The sequence below is a fragment of the Guillardia theta genome, assembly GCF_000315625.1.
Source record: "Guillardia theta CCMP2712 unplaced genomic scaffold GUITHscaffold_31, whole genome shotgun sequence".
Classification (NCBI taxonomy): domain Eukaryota; class Cryptophyceae; order Pyrenomonadales; family Geminigeraceae; genus Guillardia; species Guillardia theta.
Window position 1 is genome coordinate 487,455 of NW_005434643.1, and position 17,401 is coordinate 504,855.

Genomic DNA, 17,401 nt, shown 5'->3' on the forward strand with positions numbered 1-17,401 from the left:
CCCTCCCTCCCTCCCTCCCTCCCTCCCTCCCTCCCTTCCCTCCCGTCCCACTTTTCTCCCCTCCTCTCAGCTTCCTTGTCTTCTGCCCGCATGCTCAGCTCCCCCCTGCTCTCACCTCGGCCGCATTTTTTGTCACGATGGGGATGAGGGCGTTGACGAGGGGGAGGAGGGAGCAAGTCTCGAGGGTTACGAGCTTGCCTATGACCGACTCCAGCTTTATCCCCTTCATCGTCTCTCGGGCTGTTGAGGCCGTCACCAGGAAGAACGTCCTCTCCCTCTCCCTCTCCCTCTCCTTCTTTCTCTTCCTCTTCCTCTTCCTGTCCCTGTCCCTGTCCCTGTCCTTGTCCCTCTCCCCGTCTCCCTGTTAGCCTCCTCTCCTCCTCCATCGCCCCCTCCCCTTCGATGCACCTCCCCTTCATCTTACCCTTCTCCCCCACCTCCCTCCCCCCTCCCAACACAGCACAGACCCCACAGCACCTCTCCTCTTCCTGCTCCTCCCCCCTCCCCTCCCTTCCCGTTCGCTCTTCCTCTCCCTCCTTCACCTGCATTATAGTATCTGACACTTGAATCCGAAGGCTTCGGGGACGCGTGCGGGGCGAAGGAGACGGAGAACCCATCGGAGGACCTGCTCTCCTTGCTCTCCCTTCTCTCCTCCCCGTTCCTCCGTCTCCGCACGTTGCTTGCAAACTCAACCCTCACCAGGTCGCAGGAAAGGATGGTAACCAGGCACTCGGCCGCCTTGCTCCAGGACGTTCGCAGGTGGTCGCCATGCTCGGCGATGATGCGCATGAGGTTGAGGAGCGACCGCTGGGCCTTCTCGGAGCTGGGAGAGGTCAGGAGGAGCGGCAACGAGCAGGTGGTGGAAGACGAGGGAGAAGGCAACGGGCGAAGAAAGTAAGAGGACCGCAGAGTAGTGAGGAAGAGGAGGAGGAGGGAACGAGAGTGGAGAGATAGGAGGAGGAAGGCAGAAGCTTGAGGGGAAGAGGAGGAGAGAGGACAAGAATGTGGGGAGGAGGAGGGAGGATGACATACCTTCCAAGAAGGAGGAGGGAGGAGGAGCTGGGAGACGAGAGGAGCGGGGCGGAGAGGCTTGTCTGCTGGCTCAGTACCACCACCAGGTAATCCAACGCCTCTACTATCTTGAGATGACCAGTGACGTTGGCTAGAACCTCCACTCCCTGTTGGAGGGTAAGAGCAGGAAGGAGGAGGAGGAGGAGAGGTGAGGGGAAGAGGGACTGGGAGGAAGGACGGGGGAGGGGGGGGGGGGGAGGAGGAGGAAGCACCTCGAAGACGCAGTCTATGGCGTTGGGGTCGCTCGCGCTCTCCATCACTACACAGGTGGCAGAGACGACAGGCCCCCACACGCTGAGGATCATCTCCTCGTCATGCAGTCCTAGATCTCCAACTCGGCTGTAGCCCTCGCCTCCTCCCCTCCTCTCCGCCAGCTGCAGCGCCCTCTCCACGGCAGCTACGTTGGAGGCGGCAGCAGAGGCGGCAGACGAGGATGAGGGAGAGGAGGAAGACGCTTCCTGTGCGTGCTTGGAGTCCAGACGGATCTCGTTGGAGGCGATGGAGGAGAAGATATTCTCGAGCAACTCCCTCGGGAGATCCTCCCGCAGCCCGCGCGACTTGTCTTCGTTGATGCCGCGGTTGTTCCTGATGAATTCCTCTAGCGTCATCCTCTTCTTGATCTGAGGGCTGTGCAGGTCGGTGTTGAGCATGATGATCGAGAAGGTCAGGATATGAACTGCATCCCAGGAATGAAAGATCCCACCATCCTGACCCCCGTCCCGCCCTCCCTCCTCGCTCCCCGTCTTCTGCTGCTCGAAGTAGTTCTGTGCGAATGCCTCGGTGATGCGGTCGATCTTCTGGCTTTCTCCTGGCAGCAAGAAGCTCTCCAGGTACACCCGCAGCGCCTGCTCTACAGTATCCCCGTGGAACTGAAACAACTTTGTGAACTCGCGGAGCACCTCCTGGTTGAACTCCTCCCTCTCTCCGATGTAGTCGCCTATGATGCGCTTGTCCAGCCCTAGCGCCGGCCCAGCCTGTGAGGGCAGTGAGAGGAGGAAGAGGAGGAGCGAGTAGGGAAGGAGGTGGAGAAGAGGCGAGCAAGGAACGAGGGAGAGGAGATGGATGATGAAGACAATGATGACAATGACAATGATGACAATGATGACAATGATGACAATGATGATGATGATATGATGATGATGATGATGATGATGATGATATGATGGAGGTGGTGGTGGTGATGGTAATGATGATAATGAAGTTGATGCTGAAAGACAACAGTCGATGAAGAGAAGGGGAGGAGGCCCGAAAACACCGGACGTGGCAGGTGAGAAGAGGAGGAGAGGAGGAGAGGAGGAGAGGAGGAGAGGAGGAGAGGAGGAGAGGAGGAGAGGAGGAGAGGAGGAGAGGAGGAGAGGAGGAGAGGAGGAGAGGAGAAACGGTGAACAACCTTAAAAAAGATCGCCAAGTCCTTCGCACCTCCCTCGTCCTGCGATTGACCATAAGAGAAAGACTGTCCTACTATTTTCCTCTTCAGGGCTCAAGGGCTAATTATCTCACATACTCCTCCTCTCGAACCCCATCCCGACCCTCGCACAACTTTCCTCGCTGATTCCATTTTGCTACTCAACTGCATCAACCCTTCACTCTTACTGCTCTCTCTTCCTATATCCCACTTGCTCTTCCTCTTCCTTCTCCTTCTCCTTCTCCCTCTTCTGCGTTTCATCCTCGTCCTCGATCTCGACCTCGATTCTTGACCTCTCTCGTCCTCGTCCTCGTCCTCGTCTTCGCTACTAGATCACCTTGCTTCGCAGCAGACCGCTCTTGGTGAGCATCGCAAGGCCCTTCTTGACGTCTCGATTGAAATGTTCTGCAACAAAACATGTAAGAAGTCTAGCAGACGAGGCAACGAAGGGAGGGGAAGAGAAGAGCGCAAAAAGCACAAGGCAAAAGAGAAGAGATGTGAAAGATCGCAAAGATAGACAGAGATTTGATGAGGACAAGGATGCAAATAATAAGAGCAGAGCATGCGGGGAGTGTGATTCAGATCAAGAATATACGAGGATGACAACAGGGTAGGACGAGTGAGTGAGGGTACAAATTGAGCCCCTGAGCAAGCCGGTGCAGAAAAACGGAGGTTGTACGGGGAGAGGAGGAGCACCGAGGAGGGACAGGGACAGGGACAAGGACAGGGAGAGGGAGGAGCAACAAGGAGGAAGAAGCTAGCAGGATGAAGACGGAGGAGGAGCAGGAGGAGAAGGGGGGGGAGGAGCGAGATCAACCAGTAGCCATCAGGTATCTTCTCTTGATCTGCTTCTGCTTCGAGAGCTTCTGCGAGAGGATCCCGGCAGCGGCGCTCACATGCCTGTCCGGCGACTGCTGGAGGAGACGACGGGAGATCCTCGAGCTGATGCCCTGGAGGCCCGAGACGATGGCGCGGAATGCGATGAGGTGGGAGGAGAGGAGAAGGCCGGAGGAGGGGAAGGCTTGCTTGCAAAGAGACTTGGTGAGATTGTCGAACAGGTTGCGGTTGTGGAGAGAGCAGTCGTAGTTGACGTAGATGTCCGAGAGAAAGCTCCTGCAGGGGAGAGCAGTGGGAGGAGGTGGAGGGAAGAAGGGGAGGAGCGGGGAAGGATGAAGGAAAGGAAGGAGGGGGGCAGGGAAGGAGGAAGAGGAGGAGGAGGAGAGAGAAGAGCAACAAATGAGGAACGTCAACGAGCGGCCATGCAGAAAACAGAAGAGAGGCAACGAAGAGATGGAAAGAGATCACCGGGAAAAGGAGGAGAAGGAGGAGGAGTAGCAACATCATCACAAACGTCCTCACCCGTGCAGGCAGAGGTCGCCGATAGCCTCCAACACAACCTCCTTGCACGCGTCCGACGTCATCCGGTCCTCGAGGATCGCCAGGATAAGTTTGGAGATCATTACTTCTAGCTGCTGCCGCAGGCCGTCCCGAAGGTGAACGAACATGGAGTGGACGACGGTCATCACTGGAGGAGGATGAGACCCGGCAGGGGAGGAAGCACACTGTCTCTCACCTTCCGCTAGGATGTGTGGCTCTACTGTTGGGTCCAGGGCTGTTCGCGCCAGCCCTGTGAGGACGTGCAGGCAAAGCACTGGGGGCAAGGAGAGTCAGATAGAGGAGCCGGGCTCAGATGTGAAGAGAAGAGAGGAGAGGAGAGGAGATCAGAGGAGAGGAGAGGGGAGGGGAGAGGAGACGAGAGGAGAGTGGAGTAGAGGGGAGGTGATAGATGTGATGACAAGGGCAGCAACTAGAAACTTAGCAGTGACTCGCTTGCCTGTTCGGATCAGCGAAGATTTCAACAACCGGGAGCTTGAGAGGTGAATCCCTGGGATGAGAGAAAGAGAGGATGATGTCAGCGAAATGAATCGATCATTGACAAAGATGAAGTGAAGATTGACATCGAGAGAGTAGATAGAGTGTGCGCAAGAGGGGAAGAGCCGAGAGAGAGAGAGGAAGCGGGAGGGGGAGGGGGAGAGAGCAAAGTTAGCAAGCTGAAGGGATAGCAAGGTAGCAAGAGTCCAAGGTGTGTAGGATACAAAGAAATAATCGCAGCAAGTGGCACAACCAAAATTGAGAAGCGAGAGAGCCAGGCATCTCAGAGTGTCTGAGCGAGACTCCGAGGGCTCGATGAGCTCAGCTACGATGGCGATGACCTGCAGGAAAGCATGTGAAGAGGGAGAAGTGGAAAAAGATGGTGCAAAGAAAAGAAACACGACAACGAGTCGAGGACAGTGAATAAGGACAAACGTGTGAAGAAAGAGCAACAACAAAGGCGGGAAGAGGATGGAGAAAGGAGAAAGAGAGGTTGGGGGGAAGGGACAGGGAAGGAGCAATGTAGGATAGTAGAAAACAAGGCAGACAGTCTTCACCTTGGCAAGAAACTCCTCCTGCTTGTCTATGCTCGGACTCACTTCGGACGTGCTACTTTCCTCCACGCAGAGCTCGCTGGCTTGACCGCCGCGATTGAAGTCGGGCTGAGGGATGGGAGCTGATTTGGCCCTGGACGGAGTGAGGAGCCAGGAGACCACCGAGGGAAGGGAGGAGAACTCCCTCTCCTCCGACATCTTGATGCTCGGGCTCGGACTGGCGAGCAGGCTCGTCCTCAGGATGTGCTGCTTGAACCTCCTGCATGTGATGGGGAGGGAGTCGAGGAAGCGGGGGAGGCGGGAGAAGAGGGCATGTACCATCCTGGAGAAGGCATTCTCCGCCTGCCTCCTCAGCATCTCGGAGAACCTGAGCTCCATGCTCACCCGCAAGATAGTCTGAAGGGTCTCGAGGATGAGATCGGAGGAGCACTTCTCCGACAAGTCACTTTCCATGGCACACACCAGCACATGGAACATCTGGCTAATGACAACCTCGTCACCGCTCAGGTCACTCTGCTCGAACTGGCAGGCGAGCACCCCCTCGATCACTTGCTCCATCTGCCCTCCTGCCATGATGATCCCGTTGACTATGAACTTCTCGCATGCAGAAAGCGCCGCGCTCGTCATGGCGCCAGTGGTGTCGGGCGACATGATCACATCGATGAAGGGAGACAGGATCTTGGATATCTTGCTCACCCTCCAAGGAGAGATTCTGGAGCGGATCTCTATGAACCCCTTCAGCAGCTCGTGCTCGCCCTTCACCCGCATGGACGCGTTGAACTTGCTGCTCTGCCGCATGATCGTCACCACTGCCAGCGCTTCCTTCCTGACAAGAAACCACTTGAATCCAGTGAGAATGGGGTCGCTTCCGTCCTCCTCCTGTCCGTCGATCTCCTGTGCGACGCTTCTTTGGGCATCTGCAGCCTTGCCGGCTTCGTCCTGCATGCTTCTATGTAGAGCTTTCGTTGGGTCGCGAAGGTAACCAAGTCCAGACAAGATCCTTAAAGCATCTTCCCGTCTCAGCCTGCAGGTCACGGGGGTCAGAGCAAAATGATCAGGAACCATCCCAAGCTTGTTATCAACGATTCTTGCACGCGGATCGTATTCCCATCACTGCTGCAGCTATTCTGTTGCTGATGTCATGGTGGGCAAGGGGCTTCAAATCGGTCCTCGTATCAACTAACCTCCTCATATTCTCGAGCAACAAGAAGTATTTCTCCTCTTCCGACTTGTACTGCTTTCCTTCTCTTCTTCTTGTCTAGCAGGCGATCCACATCCCACAAGGGATTGCTGCACCATATGGGGCGAACTGCTTCCGCATCGGACCCCCGTGAGCTGCTTCCCTTTTCCATTCCTCCCTTCCCTCGTCTCCACCTCCTCTACCTAGCCCATCGTCTCTCTGCGGACTCGGCATCACATCCTTGCCTGGCATCGCTCTCCTCCTCTCCTTCCTCCCCTCACCCTCGTCCCTCCCCTCCCTCCCTCCCCTCCTCCTCCCGAGTCCCAGCATGCTCCCATACTTGAGGAACAACACTACCTACGCCTCCATCCCCCTCATCTGCTGTACCCTCATCCCCACTCAACCCTCCAATCCTCCAAGGCCGGGCGTCGGTCCACTACTGACAGCTTCAGCGCTGGCCCGCCGGATAGCTCACAAGCCGACAAAGGCAGCTATCTGATTGATATGCGGCGGGCTCGGTACATATAGAATTTGATAGAGAATCAGATCCGCCTCAGCCAGAGTCCTAGTTATTGAATTAGACACAAAAAGTTGCATGGAAGGGTGGGTGCTGTTGTGTCTCTGCAAGGGGTCCAACAGATGGGGTGTTGTCATGCAGGGTGGGGTGCGTGTCTCTAGCCTAGATAATGAGGGTGGGGGGTAGACAGCATGTGATAGAAGTACGGGGTAGTTTTCCACAAATGAATCGTCAGTGAAGGGGTAGTACCGGAACGATACTGGTTTGCTGCGCAAAGAGTTTTTGATGGTGGGTACCCCGACAGAATTGATAAGAGAAGACTAAAATTTGGGTCGAGAAGAGGGGGTAGGGTACTGAATAATAAGCAGGGTGCGTTATCGCACGTGATGGGGTGTAGCATGGGATGAATATGGGTGGGGTAGTAAGAACCTTTGGTCAGTGAACCAAATCATGCAAAGTAACGGGGTCCTGGATTGAGATACTTTCCCTGGGGTGACATTCTAGGGACATGGACATATTTTCCTAGTACTAGACATATGGAAATGCATATGAGTAAGGGGGTAAATTTAGATGAATCTTCATTCATAAACCCGATATGGTTCTCAGCGCTGAGGGTGGGTAAGCCTTGGTACTGCTCTGATAAAGGGGGTAGAGGAACTTCAAAGCAAGGCAGGGGGTAGGTGGGTAGGTAGGGTGGAGAGAGCAATGGCAGCGAGGAGAGATTTCGCGTTCGAGGAGGGGGGCAAGGGGGGCAGAGGAGGCGGAGGAGGATCAGATATACAACCAGGAACTCTTCCTGACTTCCAGGCGGTAAGTTTGCCTTGTCTGTCTTTCTCCTGCCTGCTCGCTCCTGGATGTTTGCTGTTGCTCTCTGTAGAACTCGTGAGAGTCTCTCGACCGCGTTGGGCGGTGAGCGAAAGGGAGTCAGATCGACTGTGACCTGGGATGAGAAAGACTTTGTTGGAGAGTGCAAGACTATCATTGAACCAGTGATGATGTGATGCTCTTGCTGGGGTGCTTGCTACCTCTAGCTCGCAAAGTCTGTTAATCCGATGTGTGGTCTCGTTTCGTTGTGTCGAAGAGTTTTGGCTGTATGAGCCAATACCACTGTATCTTGAATCTCACGATAAATGATTTTTCAGTTCGGTGAGATAGACCTCAAGAACATCTCTCCTGCCATTGGGGTTGTTAGCAATGAAGTCAAGTACAAACCTATGAGTCGTGGCAACGAATATCTTTTTGATGAGGAGGAGAGAGAGCGAAGCTTTGGAGAGCACTTGGTGTTCTATTGCGGATCATCATATATCACTGGTACGATCGATGATCGATTGATGAGCATCGCTAGCTCGGACAACCGTTCTGACTGTGTGTGCAGGTGTGGCAGCGGGCGTTGCGGTGGGGGTGGTTGAGGGCTTGCAGAAGGGACAGAACCTGCCGAACTCAAGGCTGAAATTGAACGCTGTGGTGAATGCCTGCTCGAAGCGAGCTCCTGTGTTCGGAAGCAACCTTGGCGTGCTAGCATTGATGTTCACCACTTCAGAGAGGATTACTAGGTGAGCCGAAGATTGGCCGTCAGCGTTCTAGTTGTACAAGTGCCTTGTGTGAGCATTGCTGTACAGGTATGTGAGAGACAGCGACGACACGCTGAACCCCATCATTGGAGCGGCTTCTACGGGTGAAGCCTCCCCGTGCATTGCGCCGGCCCTCATTGCTGTTTCAGGTTTTATGTTCAAGTGCACTTCAGGAATGCGAGCTTGCCTAGGTTGGACATTAGCAGGAGGAATAGGCATGACGCTCATGTAAGACCATCCGAACTTGATCACAAGAGCTGACCAGTTCCCATGGCAGAACACTCACTGGGCAGGTCCACAACTTCCTCTATCGCAGCAGAATTGCAGACTTCGACGTGCGGTCGGTCATGAGCAGCTCGACTCAGTCCTCATAATGTGCCGATCTTTTCGCTAGAGGTTGTACATGGGAGAGATTGAAAGAAAGTGTACTAACGCACGCTGTCCTAACGCTCGCTGACGGAAGACCATTGTGGTCTTCATGCGGTGAAGGGGAGGCGATACCAGATCCTTCTCCCATGCGGTACCTGCACTCGCAACCATACGATTTTTGACCTTGATCAACCTTATGGCGATCTTGAGCATAATAGGGAACTGTGTGTGTATTGTACAGCCAGAAAACAACTAGCAAATGCGCTATGCACTCAGTTCTGCTGGCAGCATCCGCGGTCCTCGAGCGAGGAGGGATTCTGTAATTGAAACCCTATTGGGATCATGTGGGTTCTGGAAGTAGAACGACGTGCTTGGCTCGCACCTCGGGCTCATGGACACGGAAGGCCTTCCGCTGAAGCATACAGTAAGATGGTATGAACAGTCAGTCATAGTCGTTCACTCACCTGTGGAAGAACGAGAGAAGCGCCAGAGAAGGGAAGGTGTAGAGTACAATGCGCGCGATGAGCTGTACTATCCCTCTGACGATGCCTGAGTAGTTCTCACCGTGAGACAACGTAGGGAACGTAGAATCGAAAGGCAGGCAATTTCTGGGAACACGCAGGCTGTGATCCAGAGTGTCCAAGATTCCCACAGCGGTGGATAGGAGCATGACGATGCCGAGCTTGATGAGAGAGATCCAAAACTTGCTCCCTGCCTTCTTCTTCGCCCTCTCTTTACCGAAGATGATGACTCCAAGCAACAGGATGCAGGCCATGACAGTGTAAGTCACGAGGAATGCAGTCCACGATGGATCTGCACCGAGCATCTCAGTCTCTTAGCTTTTCTGTTTTCACGTACCTTGGCAGGAGAAAGCGTGAGGAAGGTCACCTGAGATAGAGGCGCCAAACAAGATTGCCACCCAAGTGCATGAGATCAGGAGCGGGACGCGCAAGCATTGCTGGACTTCCTCGATCTGAGCTTGGTCAGGAGACTGCAGCCTCAAGCGCAGAACCAGACGCAGGAAGAAGAATGTCACAATGACGAAACTGAGCAGCGACAAACTCAAACTGGTGTAGTTCAGGCTTGCATCGACCCTTTGTATCCAGCATTTCTCCAATGTCACCTTGCCCGGATACGTGCTGTTTTCAGGATTCACTGCATTTTGGCACTGTTGGCTCCAGTCTGTATGTTCTGGGAGCTCGGCATTGAAAATCCAGTACACGTCCAACAGGGCATCAACAACCTGGCTGATGTTGATTACGAATGTTAGGACGAGGAGCTGCATATAGGCTGATCCGCGATCCTTCCATGCTCGTCCTCTACGTACTACAGCAATGAAAGCACATACACAGACGATCAATGAGAGAATCGCAAAGGCAATTCTGCAAACGATCAAACCGTCAAGGGAGATTCTACCAGACAACGAATTACAACCTGCAGGTGACTTCTGCGTCAAACTGGATGTTCATCGCTCCAAGGCCTACCATGACAACATAACTCTGACCATTATGATGACCTGCAATGCATCAAGGTCAGAGGATCAAGAAGCCATCACACGTCGAGTTTGTGATCAACTGAACCGTCTCAAATGCAGCACATGAGAAGGCCATGTTGGGCAGCAAAAGTAGCCGCATGCCGGGGTAGTGCATGAGGGAGGATGTGAGAGAACAAGCAGGAGAAACGATCTGTGAAGGCCAAGGGGGATGGGACGTTCATCTAGAGGAGGAGGAGGCAGCTACGACAACAGCTATTTCTCTCATAGCCTACATTACCGATCCAATCCCCCACCCCACTCCTGTACCTTCCTGTGACTCTACCCCTTCTTCTATGACCCTACCCAGTCTTGAATGCTCATAACTACCCGTTCGTACCCACCCTGAGCAACACCACCATCCAGAGCTCTCTATACCCCTACATCTCCTATGAAACCACCCCGTCATCAGCGCAATGTCACTCACCTGATCGCCGGGATGGCGATGCGACACAGGCCCGTTGACGGCAGTGGCGACACTGCGGTTTGACTGACAGTGAGGAAACTTTCACCGTTGAACTCAGTGACTCAGTGCGGCGTACCCGGCGTCCGCCGTACAGCTGCCGCTCAACGTACAGCACCGTACTGAACTTCGAACTTCGGAAGAACCATAGCGTTGCCTTTCTCAATTGACCTTGGAGCTCTAAAACGTTTCGCGGTGAGGGTGGTAGATTCAAATCCACGCATACCACGCCTCATGTGGGGGCGGGGTGGGTCTTCCGACCGTGTTCCGAATTCAAATCACGAAGAGCCAAGCAGAACTTTTTCAGGGGTAGGGCATAGCGTTGACATTTTGCTTTTTGTTCTTTAGGGTACATGGTTTACCGGCGGGGGTTGTTCCTTTGGTGTAGGCGTGTAGGGGGTGGCGTGGAGACCTGTTTCAAACGATTTCAAACTGGTTTCGAAATTAAAGTTTATAAGTCGATTCTTGTTTCGGCCAAAACTATTTTAGTTTGTACTTGGGGATTGTTAAGTATAATCTGGGCAGCGACAGCCATGGCGGACCGCTCGGAGCATCGAGCATCAACAAGAAATGCAGCGCAATTGGGTGTGGCGAAAAGAAGGAAGATGGAAGCGAATGAAAATGATGCAATTGAAGACGAAATATCATCACCCCGAGATTTTCTAGACCAGCTTAGAACTCCTTTGTTCTTTTCGTCGAATGCTTTCGTCCTGAATGAACCAGAGCATACCAACAAGTGTGCACGTTACCGGCTGAGCAGCCTGGATATTGATTTTGTACTTGAGCCTACGCTTGGAGTTGTATTTCAAGATTTGCATGGTAAAACCAGGCATGGAATCATTCGGAAGTCTTCAGAGCATTCGGTATCTGTCTACATTTTGTACACCAAGGAAATGTTACAAGAAGTCGGCCAGAATGTGCGATTCAATGCACAAACATTAAGGATGATAGGATCTTTGGAGAAATCTGAGTGTTTCCAAAGTTTGTACACAGACGAGTTCCCTTTGAAAGATATCAACGGTGTTTTTAGAGTGAATTTTCAACAAGTCTCAATGAGAGGTTCAGCAGCCTCCGTAAGTTCGGGAAGTTCGTCGTTGCCACAATGTCTTCTTTGTGTTGGCTACGTATACTTTGATATAAACTCTAGGAATGGTCGTGAAGAATGTCATTTATCCTTCTTTGGCAAGCTCAATGTCACTTTCGACATGCTAAAAATCTTCTTCCTGAATGTCAGAAGTCAAGTAGACCCTTTTCAGCTTGCACGAGATATACACAAGCTGAGGACAGAATTGGAACGGTGGTTCAAGACACGTGGAGAACCATTTCTAAAACCTCATATCAAACGTGTTGAAGTGGACGTCGAGCACGACGAAGTCACCTCATTGCTCTTGATTCTGAAGGCCGCACTGCAGGCAATACCTGACAGCGATTATTCAGGACTTACATGCTCAGGCTTGAAAAAAGGCGAGTGTTGTTGGACGGTGTGTGAATCAATCCTCAAGCAACCTTTCATTCAAGAACAGTTTCCTGTGCCATTCAAAGAAAATCCGTACCAGTTGGAGCCAGGATCTGGTTCGCTATACGTTGAAGGCCCTGTGCAGATCTGCTTGAAGAGAAACAGCCGTTTCAAAACTGTTCGTCTTTGCATCAAATTCAGTCGACTCGTAAGACTTTGCATGTTTGGAAGTGAAAGTTGGAAGATTCCATGACGAGGAATAATTTGGAGGGGATCTCATATGTTGTTCAAGCATGAGGCAGCAGAAAATCGTACCAGGGTGCCTCGCAGACATTTGACTCGCATTTATTCGGATGAATAAAACACTACAAAATTCAGTCTGACGTGTACAAGTCATGGTCATACGTGGCTTTGCAACAAGAGCTGACCCAGTGTAAAATGTGCTCTGCAACACTTATGGAACTTTCCCTTCTGGTCTTGCTTGAACGATGGGCCGTTTGCGCTGTTACATGGGCAGCGAAAATCGTTGGAATCTGACCCAGATGCAGATCCTTCATCCGAGGGTACCAACTTTTTTTTTGATTTTGCGATGTAGTTGTTGGCCAAAATCAATGCTCGCTGATAGGATGGACGGCCCTGCAACCTATGACGAAGCTCGATGCAAGACATGTTGAGCAGTCCAATTTCAACTCCATATTTCTCGTAGAGATATGTGAACTGGTCTCCTACATGTCCAGACACCATTGAATGCAAGTAGAACGACTGAAGAAGTTTTGCTTGTCCAACCAAACGAATCAACCTGTACGCAAAGCTTCTAATCTGTATGGGCAAATTCTTCGCTTGATCCTGACTCATCTTCGCAAAGTGCTGCGTCTGTAATAGAAAAAGAATATCTCGTAGCTGCTCAATTGCCTCATCCCACATTTTCAATTTCTCTTCGTCTTGACATATGATTCGAATAACTTCAGGCAATACTCGAATCAAATCATTGCATTGATCGCCATCTAGCTGTGTTCGAAATTCTTGTAACCTTTTTTCACTTAATTGAATGTGTACGCCATTCATTTCAAATACCTGGTTGATGTATGACAGCTTCCTCTTGTTGTCAGCCACAGAATGAATAAATTTGATAATCGTATTGCAAATTCGCATCTTCAAGTGTAATGAGCAGTAGATAAAATCCATCGCGGTCAACTTCAAGGGTCGCAGTTCTTCATATTGCCTGCATATCGGGATGTATCTTTGAACTGCTATTTTTGTCCCTGTAGGAATTAAATCATCTGGAAACGCCATGCAGTTGTCAATGACCTGCCGGTTGTGATCTGTTTTGAGCTGGTCATATTCTGCCTTACTGCAGGAATCGAAGAGTTCATGAAATCCTGGACCTTCTCTGACCAATAGATTCAAGTCGCGCATGTCCTTAGGAACAACTTGGTACTCGTTGCAAATACCATCCCAGGTAAACCTTTCTTCAGCTGAGACAGTGTGAACAGCAAAAAACTTAGCAGATTTCTTGCTATGAAGCTTCTCCTTGCAGTGAATGCAAAATTCACCATCGCTATCGTGCGGTCCACCTCGCTGCAGATAAGCGTAATGTCCCGCCAAGTCTGCTCGAAAAAGAAACTCAATGCCTATCTTGTTTGAAGCATTGCCGCCGGCTTTTGACTTGTCCGCTCCGTACATAGCCTTCCCGTCGTGAATATGCACCCCTTCTGTCTGCAAATCTTGGATCTCCTCAGTGTAATAATGCCAAAAGTTTCTTTCTAAATTTTCACCGCTGTCCTTGTCGGGAATAATCATCAAAGTCACAAGCCTTGGTGCAAATCGCATCCTGGTTTCATGCACACTGATCCATTCGGCAGAATTCTGCTTGGTATGGTACGGCAAAATACTGATGGTAATCTCGGTATGTTTTTTGTCACTGCTTGAGCATTTTGTCAATTTTGTACAATCGCTGTTGACGGTTACAATCAACTTGTCATACTTTCCAAGGTTCAATCGGTCTATCACTTTTTCAATAGTCCTTCGCAGCGAAGCACCGTGTGCTCCTTCCTCCGTGCAAAACACCTCCAATTCTTCATGCAGATTGTTTGTCATTGTGACGCGTGTTCGACAAATCTTCCGTACGGGAGTCGCACAATGCGTGCTAGTCCTGGGAGATAATTTCATGATTGCCACATATTTCTTCAAAGCTACATTCGAAACTGTCAAACCAATGCTGCCCTCAACTTCATCCGCCAAGAAGAGCTTTGTAATATACCTCAATGCATACTGCAAGTCTTCGTCCGACCGGAGCTCTCTCCTCAAGAATTCTTTGATTCGAGGGTTCTTCATTGTTCCTATGACAAACTTTGCCAAGGGACTCTTGGGCTGCTTTCTCCGCCTGGGCTTGGAACCTAAATTTGAGCCAGAAGCTACCACCGTGACTGGCGGATTGCAGTGGTTTGTTCCATGATCGTGAGAGGTTGGCCCTTCATGCTCACTTGCATGTGAAGGTGAATGACTTCCACAGGTTTCAATGATCGGCATTTCTTCTGAACCACCCTCGATGCCTACATTTGAACGACACGGCGAAGTACGAGGGGGCCCACTCTCACAAGAAGCTAAAGTCGAATGATTGCAAGGAATAACTGTTGCCTGAGAAGAAGCCACCATGCCAAAATCCTGAGCAGGTAATTCCAGAGTCATCTCTTCATGTCCATCGTCATCAACCATGGCATGATCATCCATATCACTGGCAGGATCAAATTCAGGAAACAGATATGGAAAGTGTTCCAACTTCTTATCATCCCCGCTCTTTTCTATCCCAAAGGCTTGGCCAATCAGAGAAACAAAGAGTTTTCGGCAAGGAGCCATGTGATGCTGAATCTTTTCAAGGACCCTGCTCCTGAAATTCAAATCTTTGATTCCATGAAAAGACGCAGGAAAGTCTGTAATATCGGGCATAACTTCCTGGCAGTAATCTAAAAATCGCCTTGTACTTCGAGGTATCTTATCTTCAGGTCTGCGTGCGAAGGAATTCAAATACGCAGTCACATTAGGTTGCCCCGCCTTCTTTCCAGAGGAATAAACAAAGTCTTCTTCTTTCGCCACTCGTTCTAGAGCCAACGCAGCTTCAACGCAGACCCTGAAATGGCGAAAGCGGCCGTCTTCCTTGGTGGCATCATCATGCAACTCATCACTACTTTGTCTACATGATGCCTCGCTACTACACGCACCAGGGCTTTCATCGCAAGGTATGACCGGTATGCTCACTTCTTCATCTCGTACACTTTCAAATTGAGGTCCTAGATTCCTCAAAATGTCAAGATATGACATGTTATGCTATCCTAGTTTTCAAATTTATAGATTGTGGATTTGAACACAGGAGCGTGTCAGAGGCACGCCGCGGATTCTGTGTTCTGCTTTTATAGTGGGGGCGGGGGGAACACCAAGGACCCAGATCAGGGGGTAGGGTAGTGATGAATTCGAACAGCAGTACCACATTGACTTCGATTTGTACCCAGTCCAAAGTCTCCGATACAAAATATAGTAGCATATGTATACTTAAAATTACATCCATTAACAACGTTTGAATGATTTAGGTATAGATTTCCAAATTTCAAATTACCCTACCCCTTATTACTAGATTGTTTTGGTAAATATGGGGGTATAGTGTTTCAGAATTTCAAACTGGTTGCCACTTTCAGGATTATTACTCGAATGATGTTTTCTTACAAGATATTTTAGACTGTACTCTGTCATGTTTGATTATAATATACCATATTGTTATACACACCCATACAGCATGACCATAGCTATGCAAACCAACAGCGTGCCCCCTTGCACGGGGCACGTCGCACCGCTCTGTACTGTCCTAACCATGGCTCGCAAACAGCGAGTGTGCAGAACAGATGTTCACCGAACATACTCAGAGGAAATTCCTGATGTGTAGAGGTGATGAGCCTGGAGGAGTGCTTCGTACAGTTCGTGAATCTCACGAAAAATCATTTGGTAAGCGAAGAGCATCAACAATACAAGTGAAAACCACCATCACGAGGATACATTGCAATCGAAACCGAGGCGTGATATACCCTAAGCTAACTGCGATGCATGACAGGGAAACTGAGCTGGAGTAGATGGATGGAGGTTACACTGAAGACAACAGGGAATTATCATCAGATGGTGACTGGATTGTTCAAAAGCTGTACGGTCACCTGTGAGCTCAAGAACACATGTCTGCACACCTATGTCTGATAGGTTCGCAAGCAATACAGTGCATTTTAACCGTGAGCAGCTCGATTGCTTGAAACAATGATGATCAAGCAAGTCCCGTGGTCCTGATCGGGATTATTCATCCAAGTTTTCAGAGATGTGTTAGAACGATGAAACATTTTGCAAATCACCAAGGCCTGTGTCATTTCATCACATGATGCATCATGTAAATGTTACTGGTGTGACTCGCATCAGAATGTGTTCACCAACGATTTGTTGCCAAGCAGATGATGTCAGAGCAAACATGAGCACTTTGGAAGATGCTGATATTCCAGGCCGTAGAGCATTTATGATGTGGCCACATGTCACATGCTTCTTGATTAACACAGATGCACATCCGACAGGCAAAAGATGGAACGTCGCCAGGATTACAGGGAGGTCGGTTGTACTTGTACCCTGATTGCAACTCTTCTAATAAAGATGTGTTAACCTGGATGTGCAATTCTGTTTATTGATTCACAGCGTTTGTATGTGTAGCGTTTGCGATTCATTTACAATCGTCGAGTGCTTGCTCTGTATAACAAGGAAATCCACTGTAAAGCCATGCGACAAGAAGTCTACAGTTGCACAGTAGCATCATGCATTGTGAACTGACAAAACCAGACAGGATTGATTCGAAGAACATCTCATTTATTGATACGCACAAAGGCATCATCTGCACATTGTTTCATTTCTGACTAGGTTTCTGTGCCATCGAAAGCGTTGTGGAAATATCATGACAGATGAAAAATCTGAAGCGCAGAAAACTCATCCAACGTCCTGAAACATGGAAATGCAGCTATCAATGCACTTGATCATGGATATAGTTATTCATGATCAACAGCAGATCTCTACAGTCATCTATGCGGGCAGGAAAAGTCATGCTCTGTGCAAACGTATCTTCACGGTGAACGGTTGAGTGCATGTAACCCTTGCCTCCACAATGATAGAAAAGTAAAGTGCATGAATCCTGACCGTAACACTAGAGGAATTGAAAGTGAGTGATGACATGAGGAAACATTTCCAAACAGAAAAGTCACATAAAGAAAAGCTGGATCTAAAGTTCTCACAAATCATGCATTTGAGCGCAACGTGCAACCCACGGCAATTTGAACGGAAGGTCGATCAGAGTTGCTTCTGTTCAATGGTGTACCCATTCTCAGTTCCTTACCTGATCAT

General features: G+C 50.3%; 6 protein-coding genes across 6 annotated transcripts in view; 2 read left to right on the top strand and 4 right to left on the bottom strand.

The window, feature by feature from the left end:
* The window catches only part of GUITHDRAFT_138402 (hypothetical protein), a gene marked incomplete at both ends in the record, with an annotated part of 9,106 nt that extends 2,852 nt beyond the window's left edge, over positions 1-6,254 (bottom strand). The window contains 13 exons of the mRNA XM_005833235.1: positions 116-240; positions 543-823; positions 1,033-1,178; positions 1,284-2,045; positions 2,462-2,500; positions 2,814-2,881; positions 3,294-3,589; positions 3,836-4,001; positions 4,050-4,103; positions 4,602-4,689; positions 4,906-5,926; positions 5,965-6,029; positions 6,087-6,254. Coding sequence (XP_005833292.1) covers positions 116-240; positions 543-823; positions 1,033-1,178; positions 1,284-2,045; positions 2,462-2,500; positions 2,814-2,881; positions 3,294-3,589; positions 3,836-4,001; positions 4,050-4,103; positions 4,602-4,689; positions 4,906-5,926; positions 5,965-6,029; positions 6,087-6,254 — 3,279 coding nt within the window. The remainder of the gene's footprint in view (positions 1-115; positions 241-542; positions 824-1,032; positions 1,179-1,283; positions 2,046-2,461; positions 2,501-2,813; positions 2,882-3,293; positions 3,590-3,835; positions 4,002-4,049; positions 4,104-4,601; positions 4,690-4,905; positions 5,927-5,964; positions 6,030-6,086) is intronic.
* A 1,475-nt stretch (positions 6,255-7,729) lies between these two features.
* On the top strand, positions 7,730-8,544 carry GUITHDRAFT_107923 (hypothetical protein; the record flags this gene model as incomplete). The annotated part of the gene is made up of 5 exons (XM_005833236.1): positions 7,730-7,910; positions 7,975-8,152; positions 8,219-8,274; positions 8,320-8,398; positions 8,448-8,544. The coding sequence occupies 5 exons, from the start codon at positions 7,730-7,732 to the stop codon at positions 8,542-8,544; spliced, it is 591 nt and encodes a 196-aa protein (XP_005833293.1).
* A 208-nt stretch (positions 8,545-8,752) lies between these two features.
* Positions 8,753-10,057, bottom strand: GUITHDRAFT_152463 (hypothetical protein). The gene is made up of 4 exons (XM_005833237.1): positions 9,974-10,057; positions 9,398-9,921; positions 9,004-9,352; positions 8,753-8,951 (listed from the first exon to the last, which is right to left on the bottom strand). The coding sequence occupies exons 1-4, from the start codon at positions 10,024-10,026 to the stop codon at positions 8,804-8,806; spliced, it is 1,074 nt and encodes a 357-aa protein (XP_005833294.1). The 5' UTR covers positions 10,027-10,057; the 3' UTR covers positions 8,753-8,803.
* A 2,263-nt stretch (positions 10,058-12,320) lies between these two features.
* On the bottom strand, positions 12,321-13,087 carry GUITHDRAFT_152464 (hypothetical protein). The gene has a single exon (XM_005833238.1). It carries the CDS (start codon positions 12,911-12,913, stop codon positions 12,389-12,391), a length of 525 nt encoding a protein of 174 aa, XP_005833295.1. The 5' UTR covers positions 12,914-13,087; the 3' UTR covers positions 12,321-12,388.
* A 250-nt stretch (positions 13,088-13,337) lies between these two features.
* GUITHDRAFT_107925 (hypothetical protein) lies at positions 13,338-14,323 on the bottom strand (the record flags this gene model as incomplete). Its single annotated transcript, XM_005833239.1, has 2 exons — positions 13,338-13,340; positions 13,385-14,323. The coding sequence occupies 2 exons, from the start codon at positions 14,321-14,323 to the stop codon at positions 13,338-13,340; spliced, it is 942 nt and encodes a 313-aa protein (XP_005833296.1).
* Positions 14,324-14,391: 68 nt separating this feature from the next.
* Positions 14,392-15,179, top strand: GUITHDRAFT_152465 (hypothetical protein). The gene has a single exon (XM_005833240.1). The coding sequence runs from the start codon at positions 14,684-14,686 to the stop codon at positions 14,954-14,956; it is 273 nt and encodes a 90-aa protein (XP_005833297.1). The 5' UTR covers positions 14,392-14,683; the 3' UTR covers positions 14,957-15,179.
* Positions 15,180-17,401: the final 2,222 nt, after the last annotated feature.

Excerpts from the sequence above, each read along its gene's own strand:
- GUITHDRAFT_152463 (XM_005833237.1), bottom strand. The coding sequence starts at position 10,026 with ATGGTAGGCCTTGGAGCGATGAACATCCAGTTTGACGCAGAAGTCACC. Across the intron at positions 9,922-9,973 it reads GACGCAGAAGTCACCTGCAG|AATTGCCTTTGCGATTCTCT; the intron begins GTTGTAATTCGT and ends GATCGTTTGCAG. Across the intron at positions 9,353-9,397 it reads TCACGCTTTCTCCTGCCAAG|ATCCATCGTGGACTGCATTC; the intron begins GTACGTGAAAAC and ends TGCTCGGTGCAG.
- GUITHDRAFT_152464 (XM_005833238.1), bottom strand. The coding sequence starts at position 12,913 with ATGTGGGATGAGGCAATTGAGCAGCTACGAGATATTCTTTTTCTATTA.
- GUITHDRAFT_152465 (XM_005833240.1), top strand. The coding sequence starts at position 14,684 with ATGTCCATCGTCATCAACCATGGCATGATCATCCATATCACTGGCAGG.